At 39.1% G+C, this 21,569-nt stretch overlaps 1 protein-coding gene across 8 annotated transcripts in view; it reads right to left on the reverse strand.

Annotated features, from left to right (window-relative positions):
- Positions 1 to 21,569, reverse strand: part of LOC110986127 (uncharacterized) — a 61,073-nt gene that overhangs the window by 30,468 nt on the left and 9,036 nt on the right. For 2 of the 8 annotated variants that reach the window (XM_087138650.1, XM_087138651.1), the window contains exons 2-8: positions 21,177 to 21,333; positions 11,352 to 11,379; positions 8,466 to 8,574; positions 5,755 to 5,796; positions 4,243 to 4,272; positions 966 to 1,058; positions 442 to 505 (exon numbers count right to left, since the gene is read on the reverse strand). In XM_087138650.1, the coding sequence (XP_086994776.1) occupies positions 442 to 505; positions 966 to 1,058; positions 4,243 to 4,272; positions 5,755 to 5,796; positions 8,466 to 8,574; positions 11,352 to 11,379; positions 21,177 to 21,333 (523 nt within the window). Of the gene's footprint in view, positions 1 to 441; positions 506 to 965; positions 1,059 to 4,242; positions 4,273 to 5,754; positions 5,797 to 6,805; positions 6,836 to 8,465; positions 8,575 to 11,351; positions 11,380 to 21,176; positions 21,334 to 21,569 lie in introns of all 8 variants that reach the window. The other 6 variants (XM_087138658.1, XM_087138656.1, XM_087138657.1 and 3 more) reach the window with 5 other exon arrangements.

Below are 21,569 nucleotides of genomic sequence, written 5' to 3' on the forward strand. Positions count from 1 at the left end.
TTTAAACCTTATAAAATTCTCCATGTCGGTAACCCTGCCATTGGCCACTCCGCTCTGAACATTCCTATAACTGTCATGTTCACTACTGAGTGCAGTAATTCAATGGCACATACACCTATCTGCATGCATAAGCCTGACATGAAGTATTTGTACAGCAGTATTAGCGAGATCATTACAAGTTCATCCAGTCTAGGAAAACATTATCAACACCAGTGAGTGGATTTTTGACAGACTCTGAAAAGTTATGACAAATATGGACAATGTGCCTTATGCTGGTACATTCACTACTTGCAAGTGGATTACTAGTGTTCAAAAAGTAATGTCTCACCATTTGGCAATGAAATTCACAGGCAGGGGTGAGAAGAAATTTGTAAACATGTCACAAAACACAAATGTCCAGCAACGTGAGTCAAAATGAAATTTTCAAGGCTGAAAGGATACAGGTCTCGATGCTAGCTCCTGAGATGAAGCCCGAGTTATCAAAGTTGATGCGGATAAACTTCCCCTGGAGAAAAGAAACGGCAAAAATTAGATGTCAATTACATGTGTGTACATATATACATTACTAACTAGATTTGGTTTCCATTATTCATGGGCTCTGGGAAATAAAACAAACAGTAAGCTTCAACTTTGTGTCAATAGATATTTACCAGATATGTTCTCTAGTGATGTGTCAACAACTTTTTCTCACTCTGTCTCTAGCTACATTAAGGTTTATATTTACTTGGGAAACAAAAAATTGACAGGAAATTTTTGTGACAGAAACAAGTGCAGAGCAGGCACACAGACAGAAAACAATTTATACGAATTCAACCATTTTTTCAAATCCCAAGTATAGATTTCGTTTTAACTCAACAGGTGTGAGAAGTATAAGGCAAAGTTGAATTAACCCCAGCAAGACTGCCGGAATGCTGTGGGAAGATTGAACATATTGCTTTTGAATTCTAAGTGATGTCCCAACTTACAAAACGGGAAGAGTTGTCATTCTTGACCGTCTTGGCATTGCCGAAGGACTCCAAGATGGGATTGGCCTGCAAAAGTTGTGCCTCCAGCTCCCCCTGATTGCGACAGGGAAAAAAAGACACTAGAATGTTAGAAAATCGTTGAAGGGACGCTGCAGCATGGATACTAAGCATGCACACAACCTCATCAAAAATGCAACCTGAGTCAACAAATTAGCTTTGCACTTTGCTTTGACACTGACCATGCAATTCATACAGACATTAGAATTGGCAAACTGTAGAAAATATGCACATATTTAAATGAAAGTGAGAATGATTTAAGAAGGCTTCGCACAAAAAATGCATTTGACCATCAAATTTCTTTTGCAAAGCAGATTGTAATTTAAGACCTCATGCTCAAGCATGAAAACAAAGCTATTCTCAACCAAAATTTCTTTTCTGTGACCAAAAAATATAGCAAACATACAAGGAGATAATTAACATTTTTCAAGCCAAATGGCTATCAGAGAACCAGCTTTTCTGAAGTACTAGGCTGAAATCTGATAACTGCTTTGGTGAGCAATATGGATTACCAACAATGTCACTCTTCAATAAGCAGATGAAATATTTCTCAACTGCAAGCAAGATCTATGACCTCTGACCTCAGGGTGGAAAACAAAGAAACTACAGTACATGTTTGTGTTCAACGGTGATGTTATCTGCATTTACTGCACTGGGGAGACTGAACAAATATGATCCATCCTAAATAGACCAATTTGTGACATTTATGACCATAGCCAGACAAGATGGAAAAACATGTTTAGTTCATGGCATTTTCTGTTCTATGATACGTCAGCATGGATTTGTCAACTTTTGGTGAAAACTTTAAAAATTCTTTTTAATTATAATAATCAAACAAATTAACTTGAATTAAAAAGAACAGCAGCAAAACACAAAGATTTTTGATGACCCAGAAACAAAACATGATTTTTTGGGGGGCCTTAGAAGATGAGCTTATGTCTCAAAAGCAGGCTGTTGCCTCAGTAAACAAAAAGAACTCACACCTAGGTCAACACACATAAACACTGCTACAGACTGACAAAAATGCTGACGGCAAACTCTGTGAAGCACAATATATAGTTTGCAAAAAAGGGGGGGATTTGTTTTGGAAAAAACATGAAACAACCACAGCAAAAATAACAAAGCTGATGTACACCAAGGGATGTTGCCTTGACAACGAAGTCAACATCTGAAGAAACAAAGCACCAAAAAATGCAAAAGTCAAAATCAATTTTAGCAAAACACGAACAGCACAGAAACAGCCGCGTGCCAACTGCTGAAAAATATGACAGACATACGGCTAGAAAAGTGACATCAAAGCATGAAGAAAAATATGGTATATGAATCCCATGGACAAGATGAAATCAAAGGTTGCTAGAAATCAACATTTAGAGCTTCAAATTTATTCACAAAATACTAACAGCTTTTAAAGAGTCTTTAACATTGATTCACTTTTGGAAAAAATGTAGAAAACATCGTGCACGTACATGTATAATGACTTTTGAAATTTGATTTAAGTATAACTTAATGTGGAATCTCTAGATTTGAAGATACTACCATCTCATCAACTTTAATTTGTCAATTTATCCAATACACTTCGACCTTAAAGGGACCAAAAAGGGTAATAAAGGAGATGTCTTTATCTGTTCATTTGCTGTCCAGTGTGGGTGTGAGACTAACAAAACAATTGCAGAAATTGGTTGCTGGCATTTCCAATACCCCCCCTCGCATTAATCTATTTATCTGATCTCACCATAATCCGTTTATGACATGCGCTTCATAAAAAAAAGTGCCTCCAAAGGTTGAAGACATACAAACAAGGCGAATGGCTTCCCTTGGGCCATCATGATTCATGGAGGAGATTGTTAGTAAAATTAAATTCTGTCCGTGACTTTTTTTTTTGGGGGGGTGGGTGATATGCGCAACGGGAACAGTAGTTTTTCCCACAGGGAATGTGAGGCCAACTTATTGGATTATTAGGGCAGCACCATCTCAGATCTGTTAATGTGTCTGAATTTTCTCTTTTGTTTCCAGGTACTGGTAGTTCAAAGCTTCATATTAAGTTTTTTGAAAATACCAGAGCAGTCGTTGCAGTGCTCTGAACAAAAGTGACACACTAACCAAACAAAAAATCTTCAGGGCACAGAACATAACCTTACACGGTCAACTGGTCAGTTGATTCAATGACATGCACAATGCTTCAAGAAATTCAAATCTAAACTACAACTTTTCCTGTTGAGTTTGTGCCCGCCAGAAATGTAAATGAGACAACTGAATAGATTTACATTTGGCCAGAAATAGGATATTGCACTCATTTAACATAAGAACAGAATGCTTTAAGAAGACAGATTGATTCAACTCAAGACTGACAACCACGCAAGAGCAAACATGAAACACAGATACATGTAAAAGAGAGTACAGAGTGACAGAAAAATGCCCGCAAACAACTCAAAAGGATAAGCAAGAAAGACAAATTTGAAATGTAACATCAACATGAAAATGAATGCTTTCTAAAATGACTTACTGTAAATGTCTGGTAAAAAAAGTGAGGAGAAGTAAAGTAGAATTTATAAATCATGATGAATGCCTTCAAAAAGATTGAACAGCACCATGTCTCAGGTGAGTCAATTCTGGAAAAAAATCATTCGGCAAAAAACCCCGTCGTTCTTGTGCATCATGCAAAAAAAGATCAATACAAATTAATTACGCGACACGGTGAGAGATCTTTGCAAACCACCATGTTGCCATGTCATGTCTTCCTGCTGAATAGCAGAATGTAAATATTTGACAAAGCCAAGGCAATGGACATGTACACATGTCTTCATATTGGTAAAATGTACATGAAGCAAATCATGATCTCGGCAATCATACTCCGAGTAATCAAACACATCAAACCGGCGGCATAGAGCTGGGATCTTGTGAGGAGACAGCTAGGGTTACACAAATCATATCTACATATCTATTATCCTACAAAATGTATCTGCAGTTATTAGGTCGTTGTATTGTACAACACAAATGGTGACATCAGATTGATGTCAACTATTCAAGTTTTTGTGAACGTTTCAGTTCGTAGAATTTCACATTGAAGCATTCTGCTCAGGGAATTGTGGGATTGATCCTGTCTCTCCAATTTTTCCCCAGCTTTAAGCCGCTGTAAATTACACAATGATATTAGTGTGTCCTAAAAAAAAAAAAAAACCAAAAACCAAGACAAGACAAGTTTCTTGGATGGGGTACTTACGATGGTGTGTTTGGAGAGACTGTCAAAACTCTGTTGAAACAGTCAGGGAGGTCATGGGAGGGGGCAGATTCCAGGGGTGGGGACACCAGGAATGGGGAGGGGGAGGGATCAACATAACATTACGGGGTGGATGAGATGGAAGAAGACATGAAGAGGGTTAGAAAGAACAGAAAAACTACAATTCCATGCCAGTGACCGCCTGTTAGCCCAAGGATTAAAGACGGTCACAAACATCTACGTGTACAACATAAAACAAGGGTCAATTCCACAACCACTACTTGAAACCATGGAAACCTTCTTCAAAATACCAGCCTTTTAGGCACAGGCAATGAAACAATGCTTATCTCAACATTTTAAATTTCACGCAAAAATATGACGTTGGAAGTGTCGGATTCTCAATTAATGCACTTCATCAAGTCATCTTTGAAATCACAAAAGCAAATTTTTTAATTTGTCAGACAGAAATGGCATTCAACTGCACATGGTTTGAGCAATGGTAGAGAAACAAATATAACTAGGGAAATGTTGTTGGATGTGAAATTCTACCGCAAGGTGCATCTACAGGTGCCTATGTACGTTAATGCACAAAACAGAACAAAAAATCAAAGAAAACACAAGTTCAACTGGTGTCTGTATATTGTGTGGAAGCGTAACATAAAGTGAAGTGCAGAATGATCTTCAACCATGTGCGTGTCAGTATTTGTCACATGTTCTACTGGTTTTTAATTCATGTGCTTAGTACATGTATACAAGTGGAAAAGAAAGAACCCCCCTTTGTATTTCTTAACTATAGATCCATCATATTTTTCAAATGTGTATGATAATTTGGTCTGCATTACTAGGGCATCGTCTCAAAACTAATATCGAATAAATCAATAAATAGGTGCACAGAAACAATGACGATCTAGGATTGATCAGTAGCCAAGAATTATTTTGTTTCTAAAGTATGAGATACATGTAGTTAGGAATACATGCAATTTATCAACACCATATTGCTAGACGTCTAGGGGATTTTTATTTTCATTTCATTCAATTTCTTTGAGGAGAGAGGAATATATGTACTACAGATGATTGGTACAACTTTGATGGAATACCGCACTAAAATGTCACTTGTCAAAATCTTTGATTAAAGAATTCAACAGATACAGATTTTGGCCCACTCCGTGTCAGGCAATTGTAATTCATTAGAAGCGGCAAGGGGGGAAATTCAAATATTTTCTCATCAGCATTTGAGCTGTGAAATACACAAATGTAACTGCAACATGTTCTGCAGACATCTGCACAGTTAACTTTTGCCTGTTTCCTTACACGCGGGCCATGAATAGGCAACACATATGTCCAAAGTAAGCCCTCGTGAAAAATATCAATATATCATAACGGCTTACAAGAGAATGACAGAGACCATGTTGGCTAAAGAACTACACCACATCAAATGTGTACATATGTTGGATGACCTGACATGATATTGAAGGTGCTGGAAAAGGTTTTTACCAACCGTTTTCTTGGACTGACCTTTTGTAAATCAGAAACATGTATCTGGCTCCTGTTATTTTGCTGGAGGTCAAATGAATAGTCAAGTAACTGTTTTGCCTATTTTGAATTATTCATAAGGATGTTAATCATGTGACTGCTCTCTGGAAAGACTTTCTGTTTAATGCACCGTAAATCTGACACTTAAACTTGGTGAAATGGCCTCCCCCTTGCAAAGGAAACAAAAACCAAATTAAAACACAAAATTCTTTTGGCTCAAGACATCATTAAAAAGAAAAGGCACTTTGATTCTCAAATCTACAGTGGTATAGCAACTTTCTGGGGATGTACATTTTTATATTCAAGGAATGAAACTATCACAGATGTCTCTGTGAGCGTGTTGAGGTCAAGCAAGAGCTGACTCAGTCAACAGAAAAGAGTAAGAACATAGCAAACCATTACGACGTATGGTACCAAATGTGCCAAAATAGGTCTGGTAATGTCACCTATTATAAATAGGTGTTTACAGCCTATTTTCCAGAGAAATCGGGACAGGCTATCATGGTATAACATTAAACTTGAATCTTTTTAGCAGTGCCTTGTCTTAAGCAAAGTCAATAACCAGCACATTCCATTGTAGACAGGAGACATCTATACAGCATATGTACATGTATTAGTAAGATGTACAGCATGGTGAGCATACATTACATTCATTCACAGCAGAAAGTACAGTATGCACATTACAGCAAGGGTACCAGACCAGGGTCAGAGTGAAAACAAGGACAAAGGTTAAGATCTACACCCACAGCACAGACAAAACAAACTGTATTGTCCTTTGGCTGTGTTGAGACTGGGTACATGTATGTTTGAGCACAGATAGTACAGCGCATTACATCCATGGATTCTTCAAACCTAAGCTGAAACAAGGATACAACAGTTTTGACGAGTTCGAACAGATTAAAAAATTGATTGAGTTAGTATCAAAATAAACATCACACATCAACTGTGGACTTCTACTCCAAACCACACTGTCTACTTCCACACGAGAGGATGTTCTGGAAAACTTGTCAGTTTCTGACCCGGTCATACTCACCCTGCTTAAGTCTTTTCTGACAGGGGAAGGCTTTGTCAATAAAAATTTGTTAAAAGAACAGGACAGTTTAATTGGTTACTTGGTGTATGTTAACTGTTCTGAAGATGAGAAATGTTAGTATACACGAGAGTGGACACAATAACTCTTTGTAGTTCAAGGAAAAGTCTCAATGTGCCTTCAACAAAGCAGGAAAAAAAGATTTTAGGGGAACAATGATCTAGCCCAGACAGTAAAGTTGAATTGAATTTCTGAAGATCAGTGGATAGCTAGCTGGCCTTGAAGCGTGCTTTTTGACTTGTAGAGCTGTTTAGTATTGCTCAGGAAAGAGGAAGTTGATTGGAAAGGTCTCTTCCTGGAGCTTGTTTCTTTCCAAAGGAAATCGTGATGATAACCACCTACTGACTTTCCAACAGGCCTATTGATCATTCCAAAGAAATCACTCTTAATTTTATGGACGCAACAGTTATCATGGCACTGTTTTAACTGGACTGGAGTAATGAATACATTGGCACATTAGCAAAAAGTCGAACGGATCAAAAGATTAAGCCTAATAAGTTCTGCACTTATGCATAGCATTCTCTATAACTGGTGTTCTTGGTTTAATATGAGGCTGATCATTTAAAAAACAGCGAATCCATTTTTTACCTGGCTGATGAACCATTTCAACCTCAAAACTTGCATTTATAACTATTCATTTAAGTGTCGTTTCGATCTGACTAAAGTACACCAAGCAAATAAGCTGGATAAAATGTATTGAAAGCATCCACTGAATAGGTTGAGAGGATAAAATGTATTGAATGCATCCACTGAACAGGTTGAGAGGATAAAATGTATTGAATGCATCCACTGAACAGGTTGAGAGGATAAAATGTATTGAATGCATCCACTGAACAGGTTGAGAGGATAAAATGTACTGAATGCATCCACTGAACAGGTTGAGAGGATACAATGTACTGAATGCATCCACTGAACAGGTTGAGAGGATAAAATGTATTGAATGCATCCACTGAACAGGTTGAGAGGATAAAATGTATTGAATGCATCCACTGAACAGGTTGAGAGGATAAAATGTATTGAATGCATCCACTGAACAGGTTGAGAGGATAAAATGTATTGAATGCATCCACTGAACAAGTTGAGAGGACTGGTGAGTTAGCGTTAGCACTGACATAATCTGCTTTGTTCTGCTTTACGCTGCTTTTTCATCTGTTAATTTTCCTATTTTTATTAGTTCTAATTCAGCTTGAACTGCACTTACGAACGACAACTATCTCAACGACACTGTTGTCTTTCAGCTGCAACTGAAAGAATGGGCTGATGCATGTTAAAGTACCGGAATGTTTATTTAAATCTGAGGGAATAACAAAGTGCCTTTTCTGCCAAAGTATCATTTAAAGATCTTGTCCTGAAATTCGTGGCTATTAAAGCAATTGTCAAGCAACTTGATACACAAAGTAAAAGACAAGTACGTGAACAGGTCACGTGCACTAAACTTTCCCATTTCCGAACAAAACCAGTCACTGCCGACAGAAAATGCTCAAGAATTTTGTGTTCTCCCGTAACATTCACCATCGTCTGGCTAAATGTTTGAAAACATTACACGCATGTCTGATTGTACATGTATGTCGGTGTAAGATGCTTGTGTGTAATCTAGATATACCTGCAGCTGGGAAGCGCTGGCTCCCTTGCCTTCCTTTCTAGCGGCAATGTAAGCCAGGTACTGGATGACTTTCTTGGTGTTTTCTGTCTTGCCGGCACCAGACTCCCCACTGTATCCAAGGAAACAAGAAGCAAAGAGAGAAAAGGAACGAAAGAAGGAGAAAAATATCAAAATCAAATCAGATTTATATCCACTTGTGTGAAAAGAGCAACCACTTTCCTGAGAATATTTTACAACTTCTTTACTTCAAGTTGCGAGTCCCTTTCTGACAAAAATCATTTTCAACCACTTTCCTATTTCAAAATTCAAAGCAAAAATCCTCATTGACACACAGCCCGATGCATGCACGCTACAAAGTTACTCCTGGACTCTGCCAAAGTGCTGAATTTCCTTTCTCTTCAGCAGGGGTAAACATTTCAGTGTACATGAAAACGGTTACAAATCAAGCTCAGGGCTCATCAGAAAGTTGAGGAGTTTGAACCTTTTTACTTATCAGTGAGGTAAATCTTATAACTTCCTATCAACCAACAATGCGCCATGTGGTTTCATGATCAGGCATTAACTTGCTGGACACTTTTCCCTCCTGCATCAATGAGTAGTAAGTGAGATTTACAGGTCTCAATTTCACTGCTTAATCAGTCTCTAAGACGTTATAATCTTTGGTTGGATAGCAGAAAGAGGTCACTGCTGGTCACTGCCAAGGTGTGGTTTCCTATACCCGTTCCTCACACACCCCAGTCCAGTTCTGACTGAGGGTGTGGCACACCGCTAGCAGTACTAGTACTCTGCTTTATATCCCATCTTGCCTGTCCATTACGGATCTTTGACTTTCCAGGCCAAATTAAGCGCACCACCTTCAAGACAAGACTTTGATGACTGTGCTTTTCTCTGTGTCCCTCCCTCCTTTTTCATATAGTTCTGTAAAATTACATGTACATGTATTTCTCATGGATCCAAAAATTGACTGTGAGACGGTCTTTAGGATACGGCCAACAAGTCATAAAGGTTTGAACTCTCAAATTTGTTTCCAAAAAGTCAGCCAAAAAGTTTCGTTTTAGCAGAATGACTCTATCCTCGGAGTAGCTGACTAAAGTATGCGTGTGCAAGTGTTTAAGCTCCAAAAACCTCCACCAAATCCTTGAGTTCACAGCAATGAAAGATTACTTTAACATTACATGCATGAACATACATTATCAAACTTCCATCAACTTGAGAATGTGGGTGTGGGTAATGTCTTGACAAAACTCCAGCCTCCTCCATTCAGTGGCCTAAGCCAGTCTGAATCTCTAATCTCCGCTTGTATTGTTAAGGTCACAGGAATGCAACAGGTTCAAAATACGGCAGTACTGTCCCCCCCCCCAGCCAGACAATCCGAGCAAGCTCAGTGTTGGGCATTGGGGACCAGGCCTTGACAACAGAACCCTTGGTCCTGTCACCATGGTTTTAGGGGTTATCTTATTACTCAGTTCATGATTTGCAAGACCTGCCAGTGGAGGTTTGGAGACTGCACTCTCAACAGTCCCAAGCAAGTCATGTCACATTCCTTATTCCCTGTAAGCTCCTCTTCTCAGGTTCTTTGAGGCACAGGAAAACCTTGAAGTGGGTCATTTGTCAAAAAATGTGGTTTAACCCCACTGATATACAACCCTTTACAAGGTTCCATGGAAATAAGGTTGCATGGGGAAGGCTTATTGATTGTCAGTAAATGAATTTTTTGTGATGAATGCAAAACTTTGCCCAGTCAACAACATGAATGAGTGTGCAATATTTCCAAACCAAGTCACAGAACACCAAAATGTTTTCATTATCGGATGGTACATTTATAAGCCCAAACTTAATACTAGGTGGTTAAGTGATTAAGTTGTTAACTTTAATAATTAGGGACACAGGGTTGCGACAGACAAACCTGTCCTTTTAGACAGTTCTGGGCATGTGCATTTGATTGACTGTGGAAAAGGGGGCCTGGTTGTCTGCTGCCACCAAGTGTCTTGAAGGCTCCTTTTCCTTCACTGACAGCATGGACTGAATTGTTAACAGGTTCATCTAAAATGTGCGACACCCAACATAGTTTATTGAGAACAAAACCCTCCACAACTCAATCGTACATAGGAACCTTACGATACTTCCAAGTAATTTCTGAAATTTTCAAGGGTTCTTACACTCAAAGTAAACAACACAAACCCCAACCACACTGAACCCAACAATATCCAACAGTGGGCACTCTCTATTGGCTGTTGTTGATGTGGGCACTGAACAAAAGGCCTTTGGTTGCAGCTATTGGACTCTGCTGGGTTCGGCAGGCTCCACTTTTTCATAGCCATTGGATGTTGTTGGTTTCAACACGGTGGCAGCACAGTCAGGGTAAGGGACGGGTTACGAGGCTTCCACTTTGATCAATCCTGTGAAGTCCTCTAAAACTCCTGCTGGTTTGTGAAACCTCTGAGAGGGTCAGGGTAGTACACTTGGTCAGTGTCAATGAAAGATGAGGACAGCACTATGGAACACTCCACCGAATTCAATTCCCATGGGATGGATAATCCTTAGAGATCTTGGATAATTGCAAGTATTGTGATGGGAAGGGGGTTCTAGCTGGCTGGTAACAAACAACACAGACAATCAAGGGAAATATAGGAGTGCGCTACCAGCAAGTGAATGATCACTCTCAGCTGCAACTTCAAACAGGGGAATCAATCCATCTACCCATCAGTACATTTAACTATCTCCTGGGTGCAATGAAATTTGTCCAACTGGCTGGCATTTGTATCAAAATGTGGAAAGCGTGGAGCTGAATCTCCAGTGCATTGTCGTCACACTTCTTAGAAAACCTTTCATTTCTTGCCATGTGAAGGAATCACTGAACATTGATGACTCAAAAATGGAACTCACGTGCACAGGATGGATTGGTCTTCACGGTCTGCACAAGAGAAAAAAGTGAGGAAAAAGGGAGACATTTAATCACAGTAATAAAATGGGACAGTGAAAAAATGTCAACACATGAAACAACACGGGTTACCAGACTGCCATTTACAGTGATTTATGTCATTATTCATTAAGGAGAAAACTCAGCTCTTTGCTTGAATGCATTGCTCAGTTTGCCATCCTGCTGATTGTAAGCAACATTGGGGAGAAAAATGCTGAGGTTATCTGACTTGCATTATTCAAGACTGTTTTTTCAGGTATTTAGCAAATAAAGTCCGTGACTTGTGACTTACATGTATTTTGTTTCAATGTACATGTAGGTTGGTCTAAAATTAGGGCTTCTATCCAATGGATATTAAACCTGGCGTTAGTCTACTTAGATGGTTTCACGACTGTCTTCTTTCAAGACGATTCCAACGATTACAGCCGAAAGGAACATTACAAACACGCTGCAAAACTACTTATCAGCATGAATGCCTAGACTCCATTCAAGCAAAGCCATCTTAACACAGTATTGCCAATGACTGGCTAGGCAATAGAACACTGTGATGGATCACTTCACATGTCCATCATCCGTTAATTTATCATCACCCCTGATGGCATGAACATTTGCAAATCAAATAAGGCAAGACAAGAAACACAATTTCATTTCTGGATTCCTCTGACTTAAATGGGATTCATGTGTTGGCCATCTTGAATTGAAAGTAAAATTACATTTTCCAGTTTGGAAACCTGAGAGTCGAACCAACAGCAACAAACTAACAGTTCATGTCAGCTATTGTTTAGAATAATTCATAATTCATAATAAATCACATCTACATGTAAATGCTCTAAAGTCTAAAAACTGCAACTGAGATATGACACTGAAAATAGTCTGGCACCACCAAATTTAACAGATTACATTGAATATAATAGATTCGGGGAACAAGATAAAATGGCTTCCCCATGAATAAGATCTATTGGCACTGGCCAAACGTTCTCTTCAAAGTGTAAGGAGAATTATGTACGGTATACTTGCGTAAATGTAAACTCTGCTCATAGACATAAGGGCAACATTCAGAAAATGAAGTTTGCACTCTGAATAGACTTTGCACAGACCTCACAAACGGGAGGCAAGTTTCAAAATGGCATTCTACTTAAATATTTGTTAAGTAATGCTCAACACACACATTCATACAAAACAGACTTCACTTCTGATAAGCTGTAAGTTACATATACAAGTATAAGTCTTTGACCATTGACCAAGAAATTCCTCTGAATAACTGGAAGTTTTGTGTTTGAATTCTGATAACCTTTATCGGATTTGTAGATTTGATGTCTGAAGCATCCGCAATTAGACTAAGGGTCACTCTATAAATTCAAGGTCCATTTTTTTCCTGTTCCCGTCACGTCCAGTGTGTGATTTTGTAAATTTAGAACACATTCTTTAATTTCCAAAAGTGATTAAGTAACTACCTGGCAAAAAATATAACTTGGAGTATGAACTCGATTTCACTGATATACATGTGTGTATATCCTTTATCAAATTACATGGGTCAGGTGTAACAAGGACACCAAACTGTAATGGGGACCACAACTTTACAGAGTGACCCTACATGCAAGGCAGCTTGACAGAATCATTCTTGTCCATAACACCTACAGGTTGCAAACAGAGACAGGTTGGAATTTCCCCCTCTAGGCTCTAGCTGATATCTGACTGACCAGGGAATGACTGACAGACAGAGGGAGTGTTGACTCAAGGTTCATAACTCCCTCGACTTGTCAGTTTGACTAATCACCCCACACTTATGCACTTGTCAAGAACTTTTTAAAACTGGTCATTCATTGCATGCACTATTTCCGTTGGGAATGTCTGAGTTTTCATGCTACGAAAAAAAACTAAAAATGTGTCTTTCCGGAAGAAAACAGTACAAAGGATGTACACCTGTGTTAATACTGGAGTGCACAATATATGCAATTCAGGAAGTTTTCTTAAGCAGAAAAAGGTCAGCATTGGGAATAACTTTATTTAATCAACTTCACAAACAGTAAGATCCCACATTCAATTGCTAGCAATGGAAGTAAATAACAGTGAATGACAAACATCTCACAAGTGCGGGTCACAATTTTCTAATTTCTAGACAATGGTATGAATTCGGCATGGAATGCATGAACAACCTGTCTATATTCACATGCAGGCCCTATATGTACATGTTATTTCCTGTAAGTTGTCAGATGATCAGACAAGGTGGTTTGGAATCAATGTCCTTCATCAAATCCCCTATGAGGTTCAACTTCCAGACAATTTGCATACAGGCAAGGTCCTTTGAGAGCCAGCCACAATGTCCTTTGTGGGTCAACAATCAACACAATATGTTTTGTCCTCCTGTGGAATGTTCATGCAGTGTGAGTGGTATATGGTACAGTTGTACATGCATCTGTACAATGCCTGCTCAATGGCCTCTATGGTACTGCATGTGGGCGTGTACAGCTCTCAGGCTGGGTAACCGATTTTGACATAAAGGGTATGGACCCCTATGGAGACCAGAAGTCCAACCTTACTTTCCTACCTGCTCTACATCCCTACTTTGTGCACGTTCAGTACAACCGGTACATACATGTATATGTTACGACTGGTAGACGGTAGTTTGCAACTGTTACACATATGTGTACATGTACAGTACAACCGGTACATATATGTTACGACTGGTAGACGGTAGTTTGCAACTGCTTACACATACATGTATGCACATTGTAAGTCCAACAGCAGTCTATACTTGAGCATGACATGACATAATATACATTAGTAATGCTCATTACATGATAAACTCCAGCACGGTATATTGGTACATGTACATACATGCATACATGTACACTGATGCTTGTGTCTGTGACATGTACAGTACTGTACATTAGAGGGTGTGTCAACTCACATTGACAAACAGAGTTTCTCTTAAAAAAATGTAGGACCATTTCAGACAGTTAGGAATGGACTGCTTTTTCTTTCATATCATGTGAATGTAAAGGTAATGGTAAAGGTGAAAATACATGTTAATCATTCTTCTCGGGGCACATAATCCAGCGGCACTCATGTTGGCAGCCACCTGCATAATTTACCTTAACACTCTAGCAAGGTCAACAACCTAGCCAGAGAATTTAATGACCACTGCCTGATCTTGACATGTCAAACTCAATGAAAATACCCCAAATGATGCAACAGACAACATTCATGCAAACCGATGGGATACATGCTTCAAATTCCGTGTAAAAGATATTCTTCACTGAGCATTGTGAGCAACACAGGTTGGATTTCTGCACATCCGACAATTCACTCGAAAAGAGAAACCAAAAGTATAAATAAAACAACTAATGTGCCTGTTGACTCCTTCTGTAATGTGATTTTTGCAACCCTCCATCAAAAACCATTTCCAAGCTGTTCTTAAATAAGCACGACTTTCACAAATGCAGAGTAACCTCAGACGTCAAGTTCCTTTGTCTAATGTTCACTGGCTCCACATTAGGTCCACTGGCAGGAAAACCACGTTTTCCTTTAAAAAAAACATTTACGGATGTGTGACATCATTGCAGGACATGTACATGCAACCTATTGTTATTCCTGAGTTTTTTAAAGCAAGGTTACTGTTTTATTTTCCCAGCGACATGCACTTTCTCAGTACTGAGCGTTGAGTACATTTTCTTCCCAAAGGAACTGTTTATTTGCAGCACTCAAATCTCTGAAGCAAAAGATTCTGAACAGGCAAATTCATAAACCTGGAATCTACACACTCACTGACAAGGATGAGAACCCTGAAATCCAGCTGATCTAATTTGATGTATTAATGGGGATGACATTTAAATGAACCTGGTTCATGCAAAGCTCTCCACAACGCATGATTCTGATGTTCCGGAAAAAAACAAACAGGCTTTTTCCCTTAAAGCCTCAAAATGCAATACACAGATCAATGACCAATGTACATACGTGTATTCACATATTTTCACTCGGAAAGTCTTAATAAGTAGTTTTTGGCTGTATCCTTACAATTTAACGGTCTTGTTACCCCAGAAGTGTAAGACATTGTTTCATAACTTCTTTTCTGTTTCGGTTTTTGGAGTGATACATTTATAAGCATATTTATTGTTCCCTTGGTGTGTGTAAATCTTTTAAATTAATTTCAAGTACTGTAATAGCTCACTGCATATTTTAAAATGAATTTCATAAATCAAACCGTTTGATAAATATCCACTTATCAGTCAACATTTCAGCTCTGGAAAGTTGATGAAAAAATCTCTGGAGAAATGCAGGGTTAACTTAAAATAACAAAATCCTCTTCGGCAGTCCTTATGCCGATCAACAACAGCCCAAGATTCCCCAGTGTGAAGTCAGCATTACTATCTATCCCTTGTGTCAATGTTGACAGTTTTATGGAAGCTTCTAAGCCAAAGAATTTCTGCACAATGATCCCTTGCAGTAGTAAATCACTGTCGCCTCTTGAGATAGTGAATGTCCAGGTATGCCTTGATCCATAAAGTACATTTGTTCATGGTATTTGATATCAAGATTGGATTGAGCTTAAAGTTAGATTTCCAAGGGAGCAGATGTCAACTGAAACAGGGTCAGATCATTCACATCTCTGTAAGATTATGATTTAAAACAAAAAATGTGGCAAACATTCAACGCTTACTGGACAGTAACCCAGATATGTGGTTTTACAGGTTACACTCCAGTCAGAGAAAAACAGTGCACTTACAGTCCCATGGCCCACATGGCCAGCTGGACCAACACAAAAATTATTCATGTTTAATCTCATTTTGTGAGCACGAGGGAAGGGAATACTGTATCTATGCCGATTAACTGGAGGTATAAGCTAGTTTGGGCAGTAATTGATTTCACTTGGCCTTCTAACTTCCTGCAATAACCCCAAGGTGTAATGTAATTATGTATTCATGTTCATGTGCATAATGCGCGGTAGTCTTGGCAAATGTGAACATGTGTAGTGCTCGTTTACCTAATCTGACTATGCTTCTGTAAACTTTGAATATTTTATTGGTTTAGGAGATATCGTTTCATTCTACAGCATTCTACAATATCTCAGCCTATCGTACATGTCAAGGGTAGTCTTGTACGAGTTTTTAAGCACAAATCAGAAACACCAGTACTGGTTTCCCTGGTCTTTTAGCACCAAATATTATGAATTGTCTTTGTTATATTGAAGAATTGTATGTTGTTCACAACCAGTGTTTGTTTCTGCAGATTACATGGTGAAGTTGTCAAAATACTACTTAAAATTTATGAAATCAACTCTTGCTTTAATTCCTGCCACAAAAATGAAAAAAAAAGAAGTGGTGTCTACAGTTCTGAAACTTAAGTCACAGTGGTCAACCACTAGTGAAACTCCATACATCCTACAACTCCATCCAATAAAAGACTGACTGAGGGTTGAATTCCTGAGCTGACATCCAATGCCAACCACCAACATGCCAGAAACTGGCACCCTGCTGCTAACAACCAAAGGTCAAAGACAAAAACTACTGAAGTTTCCAAGTAATGTCATTGGTGACCAGTGGAGATATACGACCTCAGGACAGAGGTTTCAAATTCCAGGTATAAAACCTCCTTCTGCTTGATGGTATCTGCTCCCAGAAACCACAGGATCTCCAGGCCTCCTGCTGAGCAACCTCTTCCAGTAAAAAATCTTGCCATTTCATCCACTTGCCCCAATATTCAATGATTTCCTGACTCTGGATCAATCACTTTTTACAACTCACAATGATTTCATGAGTCCTGTTTTGAAATAAAATTCAGGCCACATTCTGGCTGGCAAGTACACAAATCAAGATACCCAACCTAAGCCATATTAATACTTTTCAATTCTATCTGTCTAAATATACTTTCATCTCCATGTACATGTATTGGTGCTTCAAGAGCTGCAGTCCAAACCCCACTTCCACCCTGGAATTCTGTCTACTTTCCTCCACTGCAATGCTACAATCCATGAATCCAAAACTTGAAATTCATCAGTAGACACAATTGGTACGTATTAACATTGCATGATTGGACAAACTGTCTCCTGACATAACAGATGGTACCCTGCCAGTTGGGGGTTGGTGAGCTTCCACTCCAGGTATCGCACATACACCAAGGTACCAACTACTGAGAGGCATTCTAATGAGGTCATTACGTTCCTTCCATTCACCTACAGGAAACCAATCTCCTGCCTGGATGTCAGTTGATAAAAAAAATAAGAAGGCAGTGGAATTGCTGTGAGGGAGGAAATCCTGCCTTCTATTACCAAACCGTGGTGTAAAAGCAGTAAACAACAAACATCACCAGTCAATGAGATATTTTGGGCAGGCGATATGGCTGAGCACACCACTTCAAATCTCCAACATGACAAAAGAAGCCAAACATTCCCAGACAATAACAAAGAATGTGGTGGAAAATGACTCTCTTTCACACATCAGAAACAGATTAGAACGCAAAACCTCTGAATGCTTTGAATACTTAGCCAATTTATGGAATCCAAAATTACAATATCTGTGGAAGAAATCAACAACTACCAGCAGGCCAACTGCATGTAGGCATACTTGCCACCAAGCGTTCAACTTCAAGGCTTGAGGTCAAAAAGGTGTTTATCTTGTTGAAACATGACCTAAAATTCTTGACATGGATGCCCGAGCTATTCAGGTACTATGAGCCTTTCAATGCAGAATGTAAGTTATAACCGACCTTTGAAAATGCGAACCTACAGTACATGTGTACATGTACATGATGACAAAAAAATTGACAAAATGGACGTACATAAATACTGAAATGTAATATTCATGCACATGAATATTCAAAAGATGAACAAGATCCCACCTTTCTTCAGAATCAAAAGAAAACAAAACACAAACCATATTTCTACGTACATGCACTTTTTCATTGTGTCTGTTATTCGAAGGATGACTGAAAATTCTTAAAAGCGAGCCAAAAACTTGCACATGTACACAGCTTAATAAAACATTGCAGACATGAATTCGCGAAGGAAGTGTAGCGATCATACCCACAGGATGGAATTGGTTTTGCAGACAGAATAAACATTTTCATGGAATCATTCCCAAAGAAGTCTCCCTTGACTCTACAATATAAACCCAGCCAAATCGCTGGTTTTTCCAACGTGGACTGACCTCCGCATGACCTCTCAGGAAACTTCAAGTCAACTGTTTCGAAATGAGGGACTCCTGGAAAGTTTATAGGGTATTCGATACCGTTTGTGGCATCATATGGATTGGTAGGTACGCAAATGTTTGGATGAACAAAGACTACTGATAAAATAAATAAGGACTGCATTTAGAAAAGAAGACAACAATGTCTTCTTTTGTTAACTCTACGGGGTCCAGAAATACTGAATGGAATAAGATTCTATAAAGAGCAAGTATAGCAGTGGGCTTGGGACATTCACTGTACAACAACATGCAAAGAACTTCTGCGGAACATTTCAGTGGATGAAAACTGTTTAGAATTATCAAGCTGGTGCAAGATTACATGTACACAATACATGTACATGTACGTGTCAAAGCTTTAAACAAACCCTCAATCCTGGTTTCAATGGGTTTGGCCAAGTCCGGCTTATTCTGCCAATTTGCGTCAAACTAAAGGACAATAGAAATGAGAACAATGCATATTGCTGGATCAACGTCGAGTTTGTTTCTCTTGCTGATGGTCATGTTTTGATTGTCCAACCAAGTCAGGCCAGCTTCATGTACAAGTTTGTATTGTCCTTTTCAGTGTGTCTGCACTCAAACTACACATATGTGTCCTTGTTTTTATACCAGGGGTTGGTATGCAGATAGAGGCATGTACATGTACATCGCAGGTAACACTTCCTGAAAGTAAGGTACATGTACAATACTTGTACCTGTGAAACAACCAACAAAATCCAGGTTCCTTTGTAATTTCCTGTTCATATAGCAATGGTCTCCTTGCTGGGTGGGGCTTCATGTATGTACATGTAACAGAACATGTGTACAATTCTTCACCTCAATAGGAGATACCGGTACCTGCATTTGTTTAAGCTTAAAACTGACCAGTATCTTAGAGTTGACAAAATCCAAAGCAGGCTGTGTGTGGAATAAAAAATAGTACATGTAGAAATTAAACTGCCAACAAAAACAAAAATGATTTCAGCGGGGCCAAGCATTACACTATGAGACCTGACAGATTCATTGGCTTCAACATGCAGGAATTCATTCATTACCACAGGAAGAGTGGGTGTGACATTAACATGTGCATGCACGCACACATGCGTGCATTTTAAATAAACCTAGACCAAGCCCTTGACTGTAGACATAACCTTAATACAAATGAAATTTATTATTCATACATACATACATGTACATGTACATGTACCACAAAGGCTGGGCCATAAACACCAACCGAAACCTGTCAAAACAACCAGCATTTCAGCATGCATGTCTATATAACCAGGATGGTACATGTGTGCACATATGTACACTTCCACGTATGGGTGTGTGTAAAATACAGGAGGTGAACTTTGCTCAGATGAAGCTTCTAATTTTTGCGTAGGATGTTCATGAGTGATCATGGAGGACTGAGAGCTAAGAGATCTACTGGTTCCGGTATATGAGTTAATCGTTTCTTGGACTGATGTACGAACAACCAGACAGGGCCATTCGTAGCTTAGCTGGTTACCTTGCCAGATTCTGCACGAGTGCTGCAGAGGGTACATGTGCACGTGATTGGCACAAGTGAGCTATGTGTAAACTCTAGGATTTCACAGTGCACATCCAAAAGTGAAGTTCTCATCAAGCCAATTTCTCACTTCTTAACGGAAGCTGTACCACATCCAGCTGTTTGTTAAAACAGTGTCATGCCAGGAGAAAAAATTGCCTCACATGCTGGCAATGTGTCAAACACTAACAGATGGTCAGATGACCCTACATTTGGCCTTCTTTCATGTACAAAACATGCAAGCAATCACCAACAAAACAATGAAAATGAACATCGCTTGAAGAGAAATCCAGAATGTCTTCTGGTTGGTGGCCTACAAGTACCACTCACTGGTAACAACAGTCATTCAAAATTCAGTTACCATGGTCACTGGAAACAAAATAAAGAGCAATACTGTTTGTTGTGCAAGGTTCCATGGCACAACTTTTTGTGTCCGATTATGTCACTTGGTGTGACTGACCTTTGACCTTAGTGACTTAAAATGAGCTATTTCAGAATTCAAACAGTGTACGTAAACAAATGAAACCCATCGTGTGGATCGCTTGGGATCAGCTTCATCTTGGGAAATGTATGGCAAACTGAATATGTCTAAGCCAGAGTGACATCCATATTTCAATTGATACTGAATTTAGTGAATTTACCATAAACGACCTTGACTAACTGAAATACTAAGTTGATTCACTTCAGCTTTGGGCATTTTCACACACTCGCGGTGAGAACTCAAGAGCATGTACTCAGCCAGTGTTATAGCTACGCTAGTTGGAGATCTCCACGACAGCATTCTACTGTCTGGCACTAAGCTTGATGAAACCAGCCCACTGACTGGCATAAAAATCCACAAAACCCCAGAAAAAAAATTAGATATTATAAAAATTTCATATTTTTACCTGGAAGATTTTTAAAATTTGAACTCTTAATCAATTTGGATAGAAAAATTCACTGAACAGCGATCTAGAGTCCCCTGCGAGAGACTGGTCATTTCGTTCCTTCTGTTCACCATTACTTGTACATTACATGTACACTAAAATATGACCGACTCTAACACTGTACTCAACACCCCTCCCTTCCGGTCCTGGACTCACCTTGCAGCATGCTGTAAAAAGCCGCGTCAGTGATAGCAAAGACGTGGGGCGGGACTTCATGACGCTTTTTGCCCCTGTAGAGTTCAATGACCTTCTCCGAGTAGATGGGCAACCTCTTGTAAGGATTCACTACCACGCAGAAAAGGCCGGAGTATGTCTGCATGAGGGAAAGAACAGCAATTGTCATGGGTCAGTGTTCCATCCAAAGTGAAATCTAAACCCTCCCCGATCCTTCAAAATATAACACTTGGTTTGAGTTTATGTTGGAATGAGGAAGGTTGAGTCCAAACCCTCAACTCTACAAAACGGTTTCATGCCCTTGAAAGTGATGGTAGTATTGTCAAGAATGTGCAGTGGGATGTTTCCATGATCATAGATTTTGGAGGAGGAATC

The sequence above is a fragment of the Acanthaster planci genome, linkage group LG07 (genome assembly GCF_054643075.1).
Source record: "Acanthaster planci isolate LZ-2023a linkage group LG07, COTS_SCS, whole genome shotgun sequence".
Lineage (NCBI taxonomy): Eukaryota > Metazoa > Echinodermata > Asteroidea > Valvatida > Acanthasteridae > Acanthaster > Acanthaster planci.